General features: G+C 36.0%; 1 protein-coding gene across 1 annotated transcript in view; it reads left to right on the top strand.

Annotated features, from left to right (window-relative positions):
* Positions 1-23,714, top strand: part of ago1 (argonaute RISC component 1) — a 34,167-nt gene extending 10,453 nt beyond the window's left edge. The window contains exons 2-19 of the mRNA XM_084385677.1: positions 252-438; positions 2,558-2,678; positions 3,285-3,466; positions 5,271-5,407; positions 5,504-5,638; positions 8,682-8,769; positions 9,603-9,750; positions 9,827-9,946; positions 12,893-13,015; positions 14,511-14,644; positions 14,725-14,909; positions 14,988-15,147; positions 16,375-16,465; positions 19,962-20,156; positions 20,721-20,855; positions 21,960-22,061; positions 22,146-22,345; positions 23,466-23,714. Of these exons, the coding sequence (XP_084241803.1) occupies positions 252-438; positions 2,558-2,678; positions 3,285-3,466; positions 5,271-5,407; positions 5,504-5,638; positions 8,682-8,769; positions 9,603-9,750; positions 9,827-9,946; positions 12,893-13,015; positions 14,511-14,644; positions 14,725-14,909; positions 14,988-15,147; positions 16,375-16,465; positions 19,962-20,156; positions 20,721-20,855; positions 21,960-22,061; positions 22,146-22,345; positions 23,466-23,574 (2,552 nt within the window). The 3' untranslated portion in view covers positions 23,575-23,714. The remainder of the gene's footprint in view (positions 1-251; positions 439-2,557; positions 2,679-3,284; positions 3,467-5,270; positions 5,408-5,503; positions 5,639-8,681; positions 8,770-9,602; positions 9,751-9,826; positions 9,947-12,892; positions 13,016-14,510; positions 14,645-14,724; positions 14,910-14,987; positions 15,148-16,374; positions 16,466-19,961; positions 20,157-20,720; positions 20,856-21,959; positions 22,062-22,145; positions 22,346-23,465) is intronic.
* The last annotated feature ends 287 nt before the right edge of the window (positions 23,715-24,001 follow it).

Genomic DNA, 24,001 nt, shown 5'->3' on the forward strand with positions numbered 1-24,001 from the left:
AGGCTGTGGCACACACACACACACACACACACACACATTACTGAGGGTCACTGTGGTGGACAGTAGGGAAACACACTGAGGTCAGACACACACATTCACCTGCTGTCTCTCAGGCTGTGGCACACACACACACACGTAGAATGATCATTATCTGTTCTATTTCAGTCATCGCTGTAAAGTTCTTTATGAAGTTAGTGAAATGTTTAAGTAGCGGTCTCTGATTGAGATGTAAATGTCTCTGTGTCTCTCAGTGCCCGTCGGGCCGTACCCCCCGCCCCTGCAGCAGGTGTTCCAGGCGCCCCGCCGGCCGGGCATGGGCACCGTCGGGAAACCCATCAAGCTGCTTGCCAACTACTTTGAGGTGGAGATCCCAAAAATGGATGTGTTCCACTATGAAGTGGACATCAAACCTGACAAGTGTCCTCGGCGGGTCAACAGGTAAACGCCCCGTCACCTCAAACGCACACAGTCATTCCTGAGGAGCTTTCACCAGCATGGAATTTTCACTTAATATTAAATGTCATATAAATATAATATAAAACAATTGGTGCTGTCAAATAGATTAATCATGATTAATCGCATCTAAGATAAAAGTTTTTAAATATATAATATATGTATGTGTATATATACAGTGTATATAGTATTTACGGAATATATATACATATATATACATACATACATACATACATACATACATATACATATACACACACAGACAGGCACGCATACACACATTTTCACATATATAATATATATATAAATATAATATATATACACACATATATTATACACATATATTTTATAAACAAACTTTTATTTTTTTATTTTACAATCAATGAATCGCGAATAATGATTTGACAGCACTAATAATATATATGTATGTAATGATATATATATATATATATGTATATATATACAGACACATATTATATATTCACAAAAACTGTTGCGATTAATCACGAATAATCAATTTGACAGAGCTAAAAAGAATATAAAATATAATATAATATTTATTTTTCTACATTGAATTTGGAATTAGGTAGAATGACATGAAAGATTATAATTTGAAGTAAATAGAAATGTAAATAGAAATATTAAATAAAACTTGACTAAAGCACCGAACAAAATGATTAAAAATGAAACAAAATTTTGAATGGTAACTGAAAATGTGAAAATAAAAGCTAGCTTTTTTCCTAGTCTTTCCTCAATATGAAGGTTCCCCTGTTATAAGCTGTTTCTCTAAAAACGTTTGGATCAGTAGAGTTAAACCCTGCAGATTTGCACGGTTCGGTTTGGCAAGGGCCAGTTTACCTCGCTCGCGTAAAGTGTGACCTTGAAAGAAACCTGAAAGATCAAATGTTCTGGTAGACGTGCACAGACAACGGTTGAATCCTGTTCATCCGCAACTGTATTTCAGTTCAGCTAAGCCTTCTGCCTGCTGAGTTAAATACAACTTAAGCCTGGTTTATTCTTGACGCGTCTGCACAAGTGTGAGGCTGAGTGTGAAAAGTGACGTCTTCGTGCGGATGAGCCAAGATGTGCACTTCTGCATGAGGCGCTTCAATGCTTTTGGACCCACTTTTTGACGGCAGAAAAGGATGCATATAATCTGAAAAGCATGTTTTCACTTACACAGCGACATCGCCTGTTACAGCGACATCAGATGTTTTTGATTAGAGGATTTATATATCAAGTATTTGGTCACTTCTTTTTAAAGGCGTTTTTCTTAACTTGTATTTAAATTAAATTTGATTTAAAAAATAAAATAAAAATCAATTTAATTTTATAAATCAAATTGGGTTTAAAATGTAGGTTTAATTCACTCATTTATAAAAAATAGATAAATGAAACAATGAGTTATTGTTATTATTATTACACAAATCATATTTTATACATCATTTCAAAAGTTTAGGGTCAAAAGTTTTGGGGTTTTTTCTTAATTAATTCTCTTCTTCAGCTTCATTAAATTGATCAGAAGTGACAGTAAAGATATTTTTAATTAAATTTAATTTAATGTTACAAGATTTCTATTTCAAATAAATGCTGTTCTTTTGAACTTTCTGTTCCTTGAGGAATAGATGTATGCGTCAAAAAACAATGTTTCCACAAAAATCTGAAGCAGCCGCACAACTGTTTTCAACAGTGATAATAATTAAAATGTTTCTTGAGCATCAAATCATCATATTAGAGTGATTTCTGAAGGATCATGTGACACTGAAGACTGGAGTAATGATGCTGAAAATTCAGCTTTGATCACAGGATATAAATGACACTTTACTATATTCACATTCACAAATTGTAATAATATTTCACAATATTACTGTTCTTACTGTGTTTTTGATCAAACAAATGGTGAGCAGAGGAGACTTCTTTCACAAATATTTTAAAATCCAAAACATTTGAATGGCTATGTGTGTCCATCCATGTATGTATATATTTGGCAGTGGTTGTGTATTGAGTTAGATCTGGTACATTCAGCCGGTCATTATCACAATATAGTGTTTTGATCAGGTTTTATGAAACATGAGTAATCACAGTTAAATGTGACTCTTCACAGGGAGGTTGTGGAATACATGGTCCAACATTTCAAACCGCAGCTCTTTGGTGACCGAAAGCCAGTGTACGATGGGAAGAAGAATATCTACACCGTTTTAGCGTTACCTATAGGCAGCGAAAAGGTATGTAAAGGATTTGATTGATGAGATGTTGAGAATGCGATTCACAATATACTCATGATGATTGCTGGTGAAATTTTAGCAACATTGCATCAATGTGTGCTTTTATTTGGCTATTAAAGGTACACTATGCAACTTATTTTGTTCAAAACTGACAATTTAAATAATGAGTCAGTATACATCACTCCTTCTTCCAAAACGTGTTTTTGTCTTACCCTGATTCACTATGTTAACCCTATTATAAGGCCTGACGGGATGGTTTTCGTGGGCAATTGCGTACATACGTCACTCTCCCGTTCTTGAGATCTTTCCATCTAAACTGGTTATATCTCTTAAGCCTAGTAGGAGCAGTAGGATAAACATATTCATCACGCAGTGCCCAAGCACAACCAAAACAATGTTCTTCTGCAAAATGCATGCAGTTTTGTTTTTTAAACACTAGAGGGCATAGTGTACCTTTTAAATTTCTAATTCATTTCTTTCATTAAACTAGTTTCAAACAGTTTCAAAGCAACATGACATGAATATCGCCAAGCCTTCCCTAGCCTTAATTGTAATCAATGTAATTTCCTACTTTTCTCATTCTGGGCTTCTCATTTCATGTCGTAGGTTGACTTCGAGGTGACCATCCCTGGAGAGGGGAAAGATCGTATCTTTAAAGTGTCCATTCGTTGGCTGGCGAAGGTGTCGTGGAGGCTGTTGCAGGAGACGCTGGTCAGTGGACGTCTGCAGGTCCCGCTGGAATCTGTCCAAGCCCTCGACGTGGCCATGAGACACCTGGCCTCCATGAGGTACGCTGGGCATGGGCTTACAGGGCACAGGCAACCTGGCACTATGATCTCAGCCATACAGGGACTTAATACAAGTAGAATGCTCTTTTATGAAGTTTCCTCGCTTAAGGACTTATTTAGTGAGATTATGCCTGAAAAGGTTTTGGATTTTTTTTATCATATGTTAATTTAAAAAATCTTGTATAATGTGACTTGCTGTTTTTGTTTGTTTGGTTTTTATTGTATTTATATGATATTTGTATTTTTGTAATTTAAATTTTTGCCATGAAAATAGCTTTGAATGCTGACATGGCACTAAATAAAACAATCTGATTCTGAATCAGCGATACAGAAAATGCAGACAGAATCACGGAATCCAGTCGTGAAAATGGAATTTACTGTGTAACATGGAATACAGTAATAGAATGCAGTAATGGAATGCAGTAATAGAATGCAGTAATGGAATGCAGTAATGGAATACAGTAATGGAATACAGTAATGGAATACAGTAATGGAATGCAGTAATGGAAGGCAGTAATGGAATGCAGTAATGGAATACAGTAATGGAATGCAGTAATAGAATGCAGTAATGGAATACAGTAATGGAATGCAGTAATGGAATACAGTAATGGAATACAGTAATGGAATACAGTAATGGAATGCAGTAATGGAATACAGTAATGGAATGCAGTAATGGAATACAGTAATAGAATACAGTAATAGAAGGCAGTAATGGAATGCAGTAATGGAATACAGTAATGGAATGCAGTAATAGAATGCAGTAATGGAATACAGTAATGGAATACAGTAATGGAATACAGTAATAGAAGGCAGTAATGGAATGCAGTAATGGAATACAGTAATGGAATGCAGTAATAGAATGCAGTAATGGAATGCAGTAATGGAATACAGTAATGGAATGCAGTAATAGAATGCAGTAATGGAATACAGTAATGGAACACAGTAATGGAATGCAGTAATAGAATGCAGTAATGGAATACAGTAATGGAATACAGTAATGGAATGTCACGAAATTTTACAAAATTGTACAAATTAATTAAACGTATTGCTGTATAATTAATCGAATCACAAGATGTACTAGTGTCCAGGAATTTTGAAGTGGAAAATTATTATTATTATTATTATTATTATTAATAGTAATAATGATAATATATATATATTTTTACTTTTTGTTCCAAGGAATGGCACACATTTTTGTGTTATCAGTAAACATTTCAGTTACATGATAAAATATGAATTAAATGGTTAAAAGATGTGTCTTTATTGCTGTTTTTAATCATACATTTGTATTAAATCGCAAATTCAGAAAAATTTTAACAGAAAAAAAAATAATTGTTTTTAAATAAATGTTTAAATAAATGTTTAAATAAAACATGTTTCATAGGGCCCTATTATATATATATTTTTAAATGCACCTATTCTGCTATTTTTAAGGCTCCATAATTTGTTTTGGAGTCTCCTACAATAAGTTTACATGCATCCAAGGGCACTTTAAAACACTTAGTAAAACACTGCAGCATCATCTCTTTTCTCACAGTGTCTGAAATGGTTTGATAAAGGATTCAGTCTCTTTAAACTCCTCCTTTCCACAAGCTGCTCTGCAAACCTACGTAGGTTCATAGAGGAATTGCTGTCGATTCGTTTTTTTTTTAGGCAATTCAGAATCGCTTCTTTCTTTTGGGAGACAATGACTCTATTTGTCGTGCACTTTGATATTTAAAACTTTGCTTTTTACATTCACAGCCATATTACACACTACAGTAAGATTTGGAGCTATTGAACCATCCGTCTTTCTCATTTGCAGGTACACTCCAGTGGGACGCTCCTTCTTTTCCCCTCCTGAAGGATATTACCATCCTCTGGGAGGAGGCAGGGAGGTGTGGTTCGGCTTCCATCAGTCTGTTCGGCCAGCCATGTGGAAGATGATGCTCAACATCGACGGTGACGTCTTTTTTTTCTCTTGATTGCTCACTTATTTAATGTCAAGAAACGTCAATGTTTTGTACTTAAATATACAAACTCCGTTTTTGTTTTCAGTATCCGCAACGGCCTTTTATAAAGCTCAGCCTGTCATTGAGTTCATGTGTGAAGTTCTGGACATCCGCAACATTGATGAGCAGCCCAAGACACTTACTGACTCGCAAAGGGTCCGTTTCACCAAGGAGATCAAAGGTGGGGTTCTCCATTCTGAACACCTTAGCAACTGCCTAGCAACATTCTAACAATCACACTAAATAACCTGGCAACACCTTAGCAACTACCTAGCAACATTCTAACAATCACACAAAATAACCTGGCAACACCTTAGCAACTACCTAGCAACATTCTAACAATCACACAAAATAACCTGGCAACACCTTAGCAACTACCTAGCAACATTCTAACAATCACACAAAATAACCTGGCAACTACCTAGCAACATTCTAACAATCACACAAAATAACCTGGCAACACCTTAGCAACTACCTAGCAACATTCTAACAAACACACAAAATAACCTGGCAACACCTTAGCAACTACCTAGCAACATTCTAACAATCACACAAAATAACCTGGCAACACCTTAGCAACTACCTAGCAACATTCTAACAATCACACAAAATAACCTGGCAACACCTTAGCAACTACCTAGCAACATTCTAACAAACACACAAAATAACCTGGCAACACCTTAGCAACTACCTAGCAACATTCTAACAATCACACAAAATAACCTGGCAACACCTTAGCAACTACCTAGCAACATTCTAACAATCACACAAAATAACCTGGCAACTACCTAGCAACATTCTAACAAACACACAAAATAACCTGGCAACACCTTAGCAACTACCTAGCAACATTCTAACAATCACACAAAATAACCTGGCAACACCTTAGCAACTACCTAGCAACATTCTAACAATCACACAAAATAACCTGGCAACTACCTAGCAACATTCTAACAATCACACAAAATAACCTGGCAACACCTTAGCAACTACCTAGCAACATTCTAACAAACACACAAAATAACATGGCAACACCTTAGCAACTACCTAGCAACATTCTAACAATCACACAAAATAACCTGGCAACACCTTAGCACCTGCATGAGAACAGCCGTCAGAAAAATGTCAAGTGGTTCGGTATGGTCAGGTTCCAGTCACGGTTCGGTATGTTTTCGGTAAGGCGAAGGGAAAAACTATTTATTTTTTATCAAACAGTGGTTTACTGAAAAAAAAAACTATGGTTCTGTCTTTAAATAAAAAGGTCTGTCAATACTGCTGCATCCAATGCAACACACTCCTCATACTACAGTTTATGGTGCTGTTGTAAAAAAGGGAAGAGATTTAAAGTGATTCCATGTTCCAAAAAAAATGTTGACAAAATGTATATTATTAATGCACTCTGTCTGTTTGACGTACGCCTGCGTTCGCTCAGTGAAGTTTATTGGAGATTCGCTTGCTGTCAGGAAGAGCCTTTATGCAAAATGTAAAAACTAACATTTACAGATAAAGGATACAACCGTAAGATATGAGTTATTCACTGAGGAAAACGAGTGCGTCACCATGAAATCAATGACATCTCTTTCTTTTTTTATGGAATACTGTAGTATTTATGAATGATTTATCCGTGCACATCATTATTGTGTTAAATTTCTGTTTCTCATAGTCTTGAATCAGAATAGCTTCCCCTCTCTCTTGCAGCTCTTCTCTTCTCTGATGACGAGGGCGGGGCAACCTGTCAATCACATGAGATCATCCAATAGCAAACCACAACCATGCAATCAATTCCCCATGGACATAATTAAGCCCCGCCCTACATTTGTTCTTGTCCTAGAAGCGTTTCACTCAGATATACAGTCACAATAGAGAAGAAAAGACTAGCGCAACTTCCGTTTCATGCTGACTTTAATCATTAAACAGCACACACATCTGACAGGAGGGTGAGCCGCTGTAAACTGTATGGTTATGAGTGAGTTTGAAGCACTTCATATAAAGCACATCTCATGTTTAGGATCGTGCACTTCTCACACAGCAGTTCACTCTGTATCCTTTATTGTTTTTCAGATGCATTCGCCTCAAAGTATATCGATATAAACGGTATTATCCCATCCAAGTGGGAAACTCGAGAGTTTAAAATTTTTACTCTGCACACACAGAAGTTCTGCATGTGCAGTGGTTAAAACAATGCTGCATTCGGGAAAAAAATGTGTGCTTTTACATTCCTGCTAGTTTGAGATACAGGATCAGGTGAGGTCATTGGATGATCTCAGCATCCCGCCACGGCTTTGCCTTGTAATTTATTTGTTAAATTGAATTGGATGAGTCATTTTGATATCATGCTTTTATACAGAAATCGATTTATAATGCTTTTTTACTCATCTTTCTTCAGTGTGTGTAATGTTGCTATTTGAGCGTGAAAAAAGCTCTGCAAAGTCCCTCCAGCGGGAGTTATTCTCTATATCAGTGTTTCTGAACTCCCTGAAACGCCTCCATTGTAGTCTTGAGTTTCCTCCGGGAACGAACACGTCACAACATTCCTCATTTAAATATTTCATACGCAGAATAAAGGGGCGGGGCCTGGTTGAGTTAGTTAGTAGTGTGTTGAAACTGGCGGTTATGGTAAGGGGCGGGACATTTCCCAAATACTCTTGAAGCTCTCGACCAATCACAACACACTGCTCCAGCCGACCAATCAGAGCACAGTGTGCTTTTCAGAGGGAGGGGCTTCATAGAGACAGGAACTAAACAGAGCGTTACTGACAGACTGGGAAGAGAGGAGCTGCAACAATGGAGAATATGAGGAAAATAATGTGTTTTTGAACATTCAAGCATGAAAACCTATTCTGGCAGAGCCTGAAAACAAAATCAAGCATTCCAAAGGGAATTATTGTGGATCGACCCTTCTTTTTAGTCTTATACTGAAGACTGTAATTGCTACCCTGCTGTGGCTGTGAGTGCCGCCCAATTTCTAACACTGGTGAAATGATGCAGGTTCTGGTGCAGGGAACTGTAAAATAAATTGGCTAGAGGAGCAGCATGACACAAACAGAAATGAGGTTTCCGTCAATTAAACCGAATGCTTGAAGTGTAGACAGATTTGTTTGATTTATAATGCATGCAGTCTAGTTTTGTAGTTTGAGCTGCTGTTGTGTTGAAAACCTCAAATAACAATAGCCATAATAAGCTTCTTAATGTTGCTTAAGTTTGTTTCCGGTGGACATTTCCAGGTCTGAAGGTGGAGGTCACGCACTGTGGTCAAATGAAAAGGAAGTACCGCGTCTGTAACGTCACGCGTCGCCCTGCTAGTCACCAAACGTGAGTATAGTTCTGGGAACAGAGCAATAGTGTCATTTTCATATGGGAGTTCACACTTGATCCATTTTTCATAATGTTCATTCTTTGAGTTAGTTTTGATATTTCACATAGTGATGCAACTGAAAATATTTGTCAGAAAATGAATTTACGGTGGTGGCCAAAACAGTTTTGGAGGGACGAAATCATAACCCGAAATGGTGACGTTTAATTAGCGCTTCTCAGATGGTGTGCTCATTTCAGTGTTATCAGTGTCTCTTTAAATAACTCTAGGAGCATTTTGCTAAATATAAGCTCCCCCTGTGATGAAAAGCAAGCTTTTAATGTTGTTTAAATGTCTATGTGGTGTTTTTAATATGATTTAAGACAAACCATGTAAAAAATCATAAGTCAACACCATTGCTGAGTACTTTTTCCTTAAAACTGCAGTGAACCAAAGAGTTGTATATAGATTAAATATCTATATATCAACAACGAACTGGAATTCATATTATTAAAAAGTTGATTTGAAAATGTACTTGTGTGCAATTGAAATGTTTATGTACAACAGTTTTTATTTGAGCATTGATAAATGTGATTAAATGATCATTATTTGTTTTCGGCTAAATTAAATATTTAATTTTGGTTTCAGTATTTCGGTAGAAAATTCGGTGCATCACTAATTTCACATTGTGCACGAGTAAACCCTGGGTTAACATTGCATGTTTAACATTGATGTGCGACATACACTTACATGTGTATCTGAATGAAGTGCATCTTTGTTTTCTGCTGTCAAATAGTTTGTAAAATAACTGTCTATTTGGATTTAACTCTTGATCCTGTCAATCGTGTCCCAGGTTTCCCCTGCAGCTTGAAAGCGGACAGACGGTAGAATGTACCGTGGCTCAATACTTCAAGCAGAAGTACAACCTGCAGCTCAAATACCCGCACCTGCCCTGTCTACAGGTGGGCCAGGAGCAGAAACACACCTACCTGCCCCTGGAGGTGAGTCCTGTCATCCTCACGCTGTGATGGCCATAGACCACAGTCTCTGTTCTTATACGCTGTGCTGTTCTCGTAGGTGTGCAACATTGTAGCAGGGCAGCGGTGCATCAAGAAACTGACAGATAATCAAACCTCCACCATGATCAAAGCCACAGCGAGATCAGCACCAGACCGACAGGAGGAGATCAGCAGACTGGTGAGTGCATGTGGGAAACATGGCCAGTTTTACATATAGCCAGCACTGGCTAGTGGTGCTTTAAAGGATTAGTTCACTTTCAAAAAATGTTTTGCTGATAATTTACTCACCCTGATGTCATCCAAGATATCCATGTCTTTCTTTCTTTAGTGGAAAAGAAATTAAGGTTTTTGAGGAAAACATTCCAGGATTTTTCTACACAGAATGGACTTCAATGGCAACCAACTATACCAACGTTCAAGGAAGGTTAAAATGTCCGTCTCAATGCAGCTTCAACGTCTCGACACGATCCCAGTCGAGAAATAAGGGTCTTATCTAGCGAAACGATCGTCATTTTCAAAAAAAAAAAAAAGGTCTTGTACCATCTCTGAGATGCGCCACGTATTGCATCATCACGTTGGAAATATCACCAAAAAAAAAAATAATAATAATAAATTAAACCAAAGATGTCGGACAATTTTGAAGTTGGAGGAGAAAATGAGATTACATTTTTCGGCCTTCCCTTCCTTTCTGAACCGGAGTACACGGACAAATAACTTAGATAGATGACGTGACGTGTGACCTTTCCAATGTGATGACACAATGCGTGGCACATCTCAGAGATGGTACAAGATGAGCATTTGTGGTTAAAAAGTATACATTTATATTTTTATAAAATGGCCGAATGTTTCGCTAGATAAGACCCTTATTTCTCGACTGGGATCGTGTCGAGACTTTGAAGCTGCATTGAGACGGACATTTGAACCTTCCTTGAACATTGGTATAGTTGGTTGCCATTGAAGTCCATTCTGTGTAGAAAAATCCTGGAATGTTTTCCTCAAAAACCTTCATTTCTTTTCCACTGAAGAAAGAAAGACATGGATATCTTGGATGACATCGAGGTGAGTAAATTATCAGCACAATTTTTTTTTGAAAGTGAACTAATCCTTTAAGTGTCATTGTTGTCATTGTTACATAGCCAGAGTATTTTTACCCATAGGATAATATAGGGCTGGACAATATAGGGCCTTTATTTTTCAGCCTCAACAAGATGTACAGTAGTGGCCAAAAGTGATGTCCGCAAGGGATATTTGGTTTTAATAATCCTACAAGTTCGATTAAACCATCAAAATATTTTTAAATATATGTTAAATATGACAAAATTATTCAGCAAAAAAAGGCAAACCACAGCTACAGGATTTATTTTACTAAGAAACAAAAATGCATAGAAGCTCAGAGGAAACAGCATACATTGACTACGGCATGATCAGTTATTAATATTTCCTCGGTTCTCTCTTGTTTTTGCATGTGTTCATCATAGTTTCTTTGTATGACAGCCTGGATAAAAATGATTTCTGCACAATTTGGCATGTTTCATTGCGACTTCGAGCACAACTACGTAATCTGCTGACAATATCAAATGATGCTTTCTCCTTGGACTTCAATTTTGTGTTGACAAACACCCTTTTTTTTAGGTTTGATTATACAAGAATATAACTTGCAAGATAACTCAAGATAGAGTCAAGAATATATTATTTTCTCTGATGCATTTCGGATATAAACACTGATACATAGAGCAAACGCTTCAAATAGATTGAATCAATTACAATGTTATGCCAGTAGGTGGCGACAAGTGACTATTAAAAAACATATTTGTCATGGAATCATTCATTCAAGAGATTCTTTCAATCTTTAAGTGTGATCATTTATTCAAACTGTTTTGAATTCATAAATTTGAATTCATAAAATATTTTTAGACTGCAGCAATTAACATTTTGACAGAACCTCTAGTAAATTACGTTACGTAAATTGTGCTGTTTTGTTTAGTTGTCTATTCAAAGTCGTGGGAGAATTGAGATCTCAGTTTAAAAATAAAAAGGTTGTGATTTCTCAGTTTCCACACTTGTGCATGCTTATTGAATAAAAATAGTGCCATAACCTCATGTGATGAAGCAGGTTGTAAGAAGGAGGGGGAGAACAACTCATTAATACTCTTTAAATTCTTCTTCTACAAAAACAAAAACAAATATCATTAAATATTATTATGTATTCTAGATACATTATTCAATTTATGTTTTTTTTTTAATAATGCACATTAACTTCCCTTTCCATTAAAACTGGATTCCCTTTTTCACATTTTTACACGCAATATGGTGTCACAATGCCCTCATCGGCGAGTATCCTCGTAAACACAGTTGCTTATGGCTTACGTGAATGTAAACAGTTGAGAAAGAAACAGATGCGTATCATTATATTGGATCCGTGCGTTGGTCTTAAAGTGACAGCAGCCTAATAAACCTGATGCCGTCTGTGTCATTAATGTTAATCAAACAACAAAAGACAATCTTTTTTGTAGCTTTAACAACGATTAATCACAATTAATTTATACAGAGCTGACTATGTATGTAGTGTTATTTTACTTTTGATTGTTCAATTTCTGTTAGACTTATCTAAAAATATAAAGCACTGTTTGTTCTATAATTGTATTTAGCTAAAAAAATTAAATAAAATAAATATAGCTATTCAAGTCATCTGGAGAAATTGTTTTCATATTGCAATATAAATCACAGAAAAACAAAATATTGCAATATACGGTTTTTTTTTTTTCTTCAATATTGTGCAGCCATAATTGTTAGATAAACTTTCAATGTAGACTTTTACAGAAAATGTTTACTTTCCTATTTATTTTCTTAATGCACAGTTTTGGTCTTATTATTTGCAGTTCATCACCAAGTTTTTGTAATCTTTTGTGAACTTGCTCTGCTTCTGAAATTATTTTCTTTTCTAATGTCATATTGTAACGTTTCAAATCAATTCCTGATGGATGAAATCATTCTCATTCTCGACTATCCGGTTTCAGTCAATAATGCATCACAGTAACAGAAGTGAAATGGGTTGTGAATGCAGGTTCATATTGCCTGAATGACAGACGTTTTCATAATCTTTTTATGTAATTTTTTCGCTCAGATGAAGAACGCTAACTTTAACCTGGATCCCTACATTCAAGAGTTCGGAATCAAAGTGAAGGACGACATGGCCGAGGTGACCGGCAGAGTCCTTCCCGCTCCGATCCTGCAGTACGGTGGTCGGGTAAGAGCCTTTACTGCATCTGACTCCTGTTCCACTTCTGTTCTTGTAGCTTAAACAGGAGATCATTATGGGTCATGGGTCATTATGTTATGGGTTCGAATCGATTCTCAGTGAATGCATGAACGTATAAAATACTCTACCGGTCAAAAGTTTGGAATAATTATGATTTTAAAAGCTCACCAAGGCTGGATTTATTTAATCAAAATACTGTAAAAAAAAATTATTTCGTGAAATATTACAATTTCATTTTTATTTATTTATTGTTATATAATGTAAAATGTTATTTATTCCTGTGATCAAAGCTGAATTTTCAGCATCATTACTCCAGTCTTCAGAGTCACATGATCCTTCAGAAATCATTCTAATATGATGATTTGATGCTCAAGAAACATTTATTAGTATTGATTTTTGAAATATTTTTGGAAAATGTGATCAACTACGATTCAAAAGTCATTTAATAAATACTTTCATTCAGCAAGGATGCATTCAATTGTTCAAAAGTGATGATAATGTTACAAAAGATCCCACACTGCAAAATGCTTTCCTTACTTAGTATTTTTGTCTTGTTTCCAGTCCAAATATCAAAAAGATTCTTAAATCTAGATGCATTTACTAGATGAGTAAAATGCAATAAGATATTATGTCTTGTTTTGTGGGGAAATAAATAAAAATTAAGTGAGTTTTTGCTTTAAACAAGCAAAATTATCTGCCAATGGGGTGAGAAAAATAATCTCGTTTCTGTTTGAATTAAGATTATTTTTCTCACCCCATGGACAGATAATTTTGCTCGTTTTAAGCAAAAACTCACTTAATTTTGATTAATTCCCCCGGAAAACAAGACATAATATCTTATTGCATTTTACTCATCTAGTAAATGCATCTTGATTTAAGAATTTTTCTGATATTTGGACTGGAAACAAGACAAAAATACTAAGTAAGAAAAGCCTTTTTGCAGTGCATTTTAAATAAATGCTGTTCTTTTGAAACTTCCGATTCATTAGAGAATCCTATAAAATATGTATCAGAGTTTCCACAAACATATGAAGCACCACAACTGTTTTCATCATTAATAATAATCAGAAATGTTTCTTGAGCAGCAAATCATCATATTAGATTGATTTCTGAAGGATCATGTGACACTGAAGACTGGAGTAATGATGCGGAAAATTCAGCTTCGATCGCAGGAATAAATGACGTTTTACAATATATTCGCATAGAAAACAGTTATTTTAATTGCAATAATATTTCACAATATTACTGATTTTACTGTATTTTTAATTAAATAAATGCAGCCTTGATGAGCAGAAGAGACTCTCAAAAACATAAAAAATATTTTCTATTCATCTATTCAAGTCACTTTGGATAAAACATCTGCCAAATGCATGACTGTTGCCGGGCAGAATTGACACTTCCAGTGTAGAGAGATTCCCGTGATGAAGCATCATCATCACCTCCAGTGTGACATCCCTAATTTCTCTCTCTTGTCGGTGAACAGAACCGTGCCATCGCGACTCCCAACCAGGGTGTGTGGGATATGAGGGGAAAGCAGTTCTACAACGGCATCGAGATCAAGGTTTGGGCCATCGCTTGCTTCGCCCCACAGAAACAGTGTCGGGAAGAGGTGCTCAAGTAAGGACGCCCGCATAGAGTACAGAATAATACAGCTATAAATACTTCAGTGGTGATGTTTGAGACGATCTCTTCCTTAGGAACTTCACCGACCAGCTGCGTAAGATCTCAAAGGATGCTGGGATGCCCATCCAGGGCCAGCCGTGTTTCTGTAAGTACGCACAGGGAGCCGACAGCGTGGAGCCCATGTTCAGGCACCTGAAGAACACCTACTCTGGACTGCAGCTCATCATCGTCATCCTGCCGGGAAAGACACCCGTCTACGGTAAGAGCGTCACACACACAGAGCCGAACCTCCTGTTAAATGCCTTGAGACTAACCAACTCACGCTTGATCTGTGCAGCGGAAGTGAAGCGTGTTGGAGACACTCTTCTAGGAATGGCCACTCAGTGTGTGCAGGTGAAGAACGTGGTGAAGACCTCGCCTCAGACGCTCTCCAACCTCTGCCTCAAAATCAACGTCAAACTCGGTGGCATCAACAACATCCTGGTCCCGCATCAACGGTGAGAGTGTTACTGAAGTATCTCTGGCTGGATATGTTTAACATGCGGTCTGTAAGCATTCACACTACGGCTCCACGATTCGCTGAAATCGTGATATGGCTTTAAGGATGCATTCATATTAAATGCATACAGTACATGTGTTTCTGAGTAAAGCGTGGTTACACTGTTTTTACCTCCCCACAGTTGCCTCCCCATGGTTTAACGTTTGAAAAAGAAGAAATTACGAAAGCCATAAATATTAGTATTGTAATTTTATAGTTGAACTGAAAGATAAAATAATAATCGTTATTACACAATTATTTTACATTAATAGCAATATTACTTCTTTTTTTTTTTACATTTTATTTATTATTATTAGATAATTTATTATCTTTATTATTTAAAGAACTTTTGTATAACATATTTGTAATACTTTGTTTTTCTAATACTTTTGTAATATTTTTGTAATATTTTTATTTTGTATTTATTTTTGTTATTATTATTATTATTATTATATTTAATAATAATGAAAATAAAAATAGTAAAAACAAAATAAGAAATATTAGTACTGTAATATTTTGTTCATATTTATTTTTATTTTTATTTTATTCATTTGTTATATTAATAATAAATAAAATATAAAAATAATAAATAAAAACAAAATAACTATTACTTTTGTAATAGTTTTTATTATTATTATTAGTTATTATTAGTAGAAATAATAAATCAAATGTAAAAAATACTAAATAAAACAAAAATAAGAAATATAGTACTGTAATATTTTGTTATTTATTGTTTATATTTAATTTATTTGTTATTTGTTGTTATTTTTATTGATAATAAATAAAATATAGAAATACTAAATAAAAACAAATATTTTATTTTATTTTTTATTATTTGTTATAATTATAACATATAAATTATAATATATAAATAAAAATACAAAAAAAAAATATTGTACTATTTTGTTTTTTAGTATTTTTGTATTGTATAATAATAATAATAATAATAATAATGTTTTGTAGCCATATTGATATATAAATTTATAAATAAATTATATATATATATATATATATAAATAAATAAATATTTGAGCCAAATTGTGCTGCCCTTCAAACAACCTCATGCAAACCTAGATTTTTATTATTGTTATAAATCGCATTTTAAATTGCAATTGCATTTTTATCAGAAACGTTTTTCCATAAATGGTGCAGCCTGAATCAACAGTTTATCTGAACGTTTGCACAGGTCTGCAGTGTTCCAGCAGCCAGTGATCTTCCTCGGAGCAGATGTTACACACCCGCCGGCTGGTGATGGGAAGAAGCCGTCTATTACTGCTGTGAGCATGGCACACACACACACACACACACACACACACACACACACACACACACACACACGCACACGCACACGCACACACACACACACACACACACACACATTCTTATGTTCTTATAAATTCTCTTTTGCATTTTGAATGAGTTTTTAAACCCAAGTAGGGCTGAGAAGCTGTTTAAGATAGAATCAGGTTTATCTGAAATAGATCATGCAACAATAATAGCAATAACAATCATTGCGTCAAAGGAACATTTGGTGGTCGTTGGGTAGATTGGTAGTCTGGATGCAATTTACCATTGGGTTTAAACCATCAGGAAGGCAACTACACAGTTAAATGGGTCCTATTATGCTTATTTTGTTGCATTTATTAGTGTGTAATGTTGCTGTTTGAGAATGAAAAAGGTTTGCAATCAGTGTCAGTGTCAGTGTTTCTGAACTCCCTCAAACGCCTCCATTGTAGTCTTGAGTTTCTTCCGGGAACGAACACGTCACAATATTCCTCATTTAAATAATTAATATGCAGAATAAAGGGGCGGGGCCTGGTTGACTTAGTTAGTAGTGTGTTAAACTGGTGGTTATGGTAAGGGGCGGGGCATTTCCCAAACACACTCAAAGCACTCGACCAATCAGAACACACTGTGTTAGCCAACCAATCAGAGCACAGTGTGCTTTTCAGAAGGAGGAGCTTCATAGAGACAGGAACTAAACAGAGCGTTACTGACAGACTGGGAAGAGACGAGCTTCAACAATGGAGAATATGGGGAATATAATCAACATTCAAGCATGAAAAACTATTCTAGTAGAGCTCAAAAACAAAATCAAGACTTGAAAAAGGGCATAATAGGACCTCTTTATCCCAGATTATTCTTTTACCAGCAATGATTTTATCCACACGTATTTCATTTTAATTGAGCTAGGAGTGTAACGATACCCTCATGTCGCGATACTGAACTCATGATACGATATTATTGCGATACTCCGAGACACAGGGTAAAAGGTTAACAAAAAAATTATTGTTGATTAAAATGCTAAATTTGATATTACATTTTGGGTGTAAAAGAATAGGCTTACAAATATTCATGATTCTGAAGCTGAAAATACAGAATTGTTTTAGACGAATATATGCTTGCAATATATTTCACTGACTAGATATATTTAAAATAATGTACTGGTAACATAAGACATTTGGCATTAACCAGACCAACAAATATTCCCCCATTGCATTATTATACATTATATTCAACATTATATATAGTAGTTTAATATAGTACTGACACTAAAACTCACCGGAAGTGAAATTTTCCCCATTTTTATTTCGGGTGAACTATACACAATACATATTGTCACTATCCACAATGCATAGTTGCATTTTTTGTATTGTGATATATTGTGTCACGCTATATTGTTACGCCCCTATGAGATACACATAGCCTGAACAAAAATGCATGATAATTTTGGATGGTTTAGTCTAGCAGCTTTCTTGTATTAACCTGTCATCAAATATATTATATAACAAGAGGAGCTATTATTGATCTGGGCCATAATGAAGTTATGTCTCTCCGAAACCCAACCTGAGCCGAAAGGCACTTCATTTTAGTCTTAGTCTTATATAGAGGGCTGTAATTAGCACCCCAGTGCTCACTGTGGCGGAGAGACGCCCAGTTTGCTGTACTCAATGGTGCGGACAACCCTGGAAGTGTCTCAGAACACACGCGGGAGTGAAAGGGAGGTGGACAGGACAGGATGGGAGCTTTGAAAAGGGAAAATGGCTCATCGGTGACTCACAGACGAGGAGGAAATGACGTCACCTTCCTCCCTGCGCATGCAACCACATGAAAGCGTGTTCTCGTTTGCCGGTTGCTAAGCGATGGTGACAAAGGCCTGAGTCACGCAGACGGATGGAGAGGACGTGTGTGTGTGTGTGTGTGGAGGGAGTGGCGATCTGTAGGGAAACTGCTGAGTTTCTGTGTCTCCTCCACAGGCGTCTGACTCTACTCGCGTCTGGTTTGCATTATTTGCATTTTTTGTAGTGATGCTGACATGCATTGCTCTGGTGTATGCGGTTTTACTTTTTCACTTTGTTTACATTGAAAACAGCTGTTCATGTTCTTTCTGGTCTTTATCTTTTTGTAAGTGATGAGAATTTTTCTCTCTCTCATTTTTAGCACTTTTTGGTTGGCTGTTGCTTACTAGACAGAAATGGACTTGACACATCTGCATTGTCATTTTTTGCATTTTTTTTTGTCACACGTTTAAACGTTCGATTTGTGCCACTTTTGAAATGTAGTTTTTCATCTAAAACATACACCACCCTAGTGGAAAATACATTTGTATACTACAAAACCATTAACATATTTACGGACATTTTGCTTGAGACTTACTGATATAAGTATTATAATTCAACTTTATTTGGAGTAGTTTTTTATTGCACAATGCAGATTTCTTAATATTAAGCCTAAAATGTGTTTTAATATCACTTTTAGTAAGGATAGTATGATATCTGTATAAATCAGTCTTTAAATGCAAGATATTCAAAGTGTACCTTAAGTATGCATGCAATAATTCCACTGTAGCTCATATCTTTAGATGGACCTCAGCACTGTTTCTGGATAACTAAAGTGCATTAAGTACAAAATTAGTTGTTCCAATTTTAGCAGACTTTAAGTATATCGATTTAGTATAGCAAATGTACAATTCCAGGGTACTTATGAAGAGTTCAGATGCAAAAGCCTCTGAGTGCCATCTGAAATTTTCTTCTAGGATGGTCATTTTTATAAAGCTTGTATATTTAAGTTCAGTAATTTCACTTGAATGACAATTAATAGGTAATTTGCATCGCCATTTGAGTGAAATTACTGAAAATATACGAGCTTGATAAAAATGATCATTCTAGAAGAACATTTCAGATGGCACTTAGAGGCTTTTGCATCTGAACTCTTCTTATATTAAGTACATAAATATGTAAATGTATTTGTAGTATACTTAGCATAAAATAAATGCATTTCAAATAGTATATTTTTCACTAGGATTTGTGGTCAGTAAGATTCTTTTATAATGGCAAAGATACGTCAAAGGGACAGTAAAGACATTTATAATGCTACAAAATATTTACATTTCAAATAAATGCTGTTCTTTTGAACTTTCTATTCATTGAAGAATCCTGAAAAAAAAATTTTTATCACGGTTTCCACAAAAATATTATACAATTTTCAACATTAATGATAATAATCAGGAATGTTTCTTGAGCAGCAAATCATCATATTAGAATGATTTCTGGAGGATCATGTGACACTGAAGACTGGAGTAATGATGCTGGAAGATCATATAAATTACATTTTATAATATATTCACATAGAAAACAAAATTCACACAGAATTTTACTGTATTTTTTATCAAATAAATGCCACATTATGGTTATTTTATTCTATTCTATTCTATTCTATTATGTTCTATTCTATTCTATTCTATTAAACGTCCTCTGACATTGATCTCTGCAGGTTGTGGGCAGTATGGACGCTCACCCCAGCAGATACTGCGCTACAGTACGAGTCCAGAGACCCAGACAGGAGATTATTGAAGACCTCTCATACATGGTGCGAGAGTTACTCATCCAGTTCTACAAGTCCACCCGCTTCAAACCCACCAGAATCATCTTCTACAGGGACGGCGTTCCAGAAGGACAGTTACCACAGGTAAGGCCCTATTATCGTTCATTCAAACTATCGAATGCAATACAGTTCAAAAGATTTTTCCAATGTTTAACAAGCCATTTACTTGATGAGAAATACAGTATGAACAGGAATATTGTGAAATAGTATTACAATTTAAATTTCTATGTGGATTTATTTTAAAATGTAATGTATTCCTGTGATGCAAAGCTGAATCACTCCAGTCTTCAGTGTCACATGATCCTTCAGAAATGATTCTGATAATAATTTAAATGATTCAATAATAATTCATTACATTTATGGAGCGCTTTTCTCGTCACTCAAAGCGGGAATCTCCTCAACCACCACCATTTTTTAAATTATATATTATATATCAATATTATCAATGTTAAAAACAGGTTAATATTTTTGTGGAAAGCTGGAAACTTTTTTTTTTTTGGATTCTTTGATGTATGGAAAGTAAGAAAATACAGCATTTATTTGAAATAGAAATCTTTTGTAACATTATGTAACACAAATGTCTGTACTGTCACTTCTGGTCAATTGAATGCGTGTCATGATGATTTGTCACGTGTGTTCCTCGTGTAGATCCTGCACTACGAGCTGCTGGCCATCAGAGACGCCTGCATCAAGCTGGAGAAGGACTACCAGCCGGGAATCACATACATAGTCGTGCAGAAACGCCACCACACACGCCTCTTCTGCGCTGATAAATCTGAACGAGTGAGTTTCTCAAAAACAGCATTTTAAAGTTGACATTTCCAGTGTTTTATTTCAGTATCATGGATATACTAAACTATATTATAGTTTTTTGTTATTATTTTGAATTAGATTTTATACTTTAGGGAGCGGTTTCCCTGACAGGGTTTAAGTTAAGACAGGAGAAGTCCTTAAAGGGACAGTTCACCCAAAAATGAAAATTCTGCCCCCATTTACTCTCCAAGTCGTTCCAAACCTGTATGAGTTTCTTTCCTCTGCTGAACACAAAAGAAGATATTTTGAAGAATATGGGTAACCAAACAGTTAATGGGCCCCATTGACTTGCATACTATGGAAAAAACAATACAAGAGAAAACTCATTTAAAGCAAATGGCAGAGAAAAACTGCACACATCGGCAAAGAACATGAATGCCTGGAAATCTATTTGTAGTGAAGTCAATGCAAATTAACACACATCAACAACTTCAGGTAAGATTAAATCATCAGCTGGATTACCTTACTGTTTTGTGAAATCTGTGGGTGGACATTATAGTAGTTATTCAATACGTGTGTGTGTGTGTGTGTGTGTGTGTGTGTGTGTGTGAAAGTGAGTGTGTGAGAGAGAGAGAGTGTGTGTGTGAGAGAGAGTGAGAGAGAGTGTGAGAGAGTGTGTGTGTGTCTGTGTGAGAGTGTGTGAGAGTGTGTGAGAGTGTGTGTGTGTGTGTGTGTGTGTGTGAGAGTGAGTGTGTGAGAGTGAGTGTGTGCGAGAGTAATCCATGTGTCTTCTTTTCGCAACATTAATCTGAAGTTAAACCTGCCTCCTCGTAGGTTTAGTTTAAGACTCAGTTTAGTCCTGGAGTTGCTCTAGTCTTCCTTATTAAACTCTGGACTGGACCAAGTCCAGGACTATTTAAAACCATGAGAGAGAAAGCCGATTTCTGTTAATCTGGTTTAAAAGGTTATTTTATTCTAGGATTAAGCTTAATCTCTGTCTGGGAAACCGCCCCATTAAAATGTAATTAATTTTTATTAAAATGAATGTTTATTTTAAGCAATGAAAATGTTTTTTGATGGTTTTAGTTTTAGTTGACGACAATAATTCATTGTAATTCCTGTGTTTTTGCTCAGATCGGGAAGAGTGGGAACATTCCAGCGGGAACTACGGTTGACACCAGCATCACGCATCCGTTCGAGTTTGATTTCTACCTGTGCAGTCATGCAGGTATTCAGGTAAGCGCACAGACTTGATGCAAACACTCATGACTGTGAATGTGCTTGTGAATGTGGTTTGATCTCCTGTTGTCCCGGTCTCAGGGCACCAGCCGGCCCTCACACTACTACGTGCTGTGGGACGACAACCGCTTCACGGCCGACGAGCTGCAGATCCTCACGTACCAGCTGTGCCACACGTATGTGCGCTGTACCCGCTCCGTGTCCATCCCAGCGCCAGCGTACTACGCCCGGCTCGTGGCTTTCCGAGCGCGCTACCATCTGGTGGATAAGGAGCATGACAGGTGAGAGCTTTGATGCCATTAAACTGCATTCAAAATGCATTTAATTTGCATGTGTTTATAATTTATTTGTATGACAGCCTGGCCAGAAATGATGTCGGCACAAGTTGTCATGTTTCATTGCGTTATTACAAATAAAACAACCGACTCCAAGCACAACTATGCAATATGCTTACAAAATCTTTAATAATATTCTAATAAAGGGTGAAGATATCAATTTTCCTATAGGCAGGACATCACTTTTGGCCAATACTGTACAAATATTGGGGAAAAAAATTCATAATTGAATGAATAATTGTTTGAAATCAACATTTCTCTCACTTTACATTATTTATTGAGCTCTTCACAATGCATTATTGGATTGCCTTCTCTAAAAGGAAACATGCTTTAATTTTCATTCGAATTTTCATTTTCTTTGGAATAGCCTTTGATTCTAGAACTCGACCACATAACTACATGCTTGCAAGATTATTTATATAGCACATTTCATACACAATGGTAATTAAAAACTCTTCACATAAAAGGGAATTAAATAATAATTATAAAAAATGCATAAGAAATAATAAATAAATAAAAAACAAGTAAATTTTTTTATTATTTAAAATGTATTAATAACAAATAATACGAGAAGAATGCATAAATAAGATAAAACAGTTTTTTAAAAATATTTCTTTATCTTGTCTCCTTTGCATTATTTTTTTAAATAAAAAAGACATATTGTGAAATATTGTTAAAATTTTAAATAACTGAATATATTGTAAAATATTACAATGCTGAATTTTCAGCATCATTACTCCAGTCTTCAGTGTCACATGATCCTTCAGAAATCATTCTAATATGATGATTTACTGCTCAAGAAACATTCCTGATTATTATCATCGATGTTAAAAACAGCTGTTGCTGCTTCATATTTCTGTGGAAACCGTGATACATTTTTTTCAGGACTCTTTGATGAACAGAACGTTCAAAAGAACAACATTCATTTGAGATACAAATCTTTTGGAACATTATAAAGGCCTTTACTGTTTCTAATTTTGACAGTGAAAGGTAACTAGGTTTTGGTCTCATTCTCAGAAACATTCTCAGTTGTTAAATCTTCCTCTGTCTCTTCTCTCGTCTGCAGCGGGGAGGGAAGCCACGTCTCCGGGCAGAGCAACGGCCGGGATCCACAGGCGCTGGCCAAAGCGGTGCAGATTCACCACGACACCCTGAGGACCATGTACTTTGCCTAAGCCAAGCTTCTCTGCCACACCTTATCAGGCCGGAGGGCTTCGGACCGACACGCACTCCTCGAGCCGGCTCACCTGGTGCTACCAGTGCAGCGAAGCCCACAGAACTGAACATGGAGTCTCACTCTTTGCGTTTTGTTGAGTCTGGCTGAACTATGCTCTTTTTTTTATTTTATTTAATTGTGTATTATTGTATACTACCTTCGCACTCCCACATGTACGTATGTATGCAATACGGAGGGAAGGAACGCAGACGAACCTGTCGTTTTGTACGTCACCACAAAGCTGCCTCTTAACCTGTCCGTCTGGGCGATGCCAGAGTTCAAACGCCCGAAGTGGAGGAATTGTTGTTACTTCCATTGGCATTATTTTTGTTGTTGTGAGATTTTCTTTTAAAATGTTTATTTTTGTGAAAGACATGGTACATTAG

Source organism: Rutilus rutilus (genome assembly GCF_951802725.1).
Source record: "Rutilus rutilus genome assembly, chromosome: 17".
NCBI lineage: Eukaryota > Metazoa > Chordata > Actinopteri > Cypriniformes > Leuciscidae > Rutilus > Rutilus rutilus.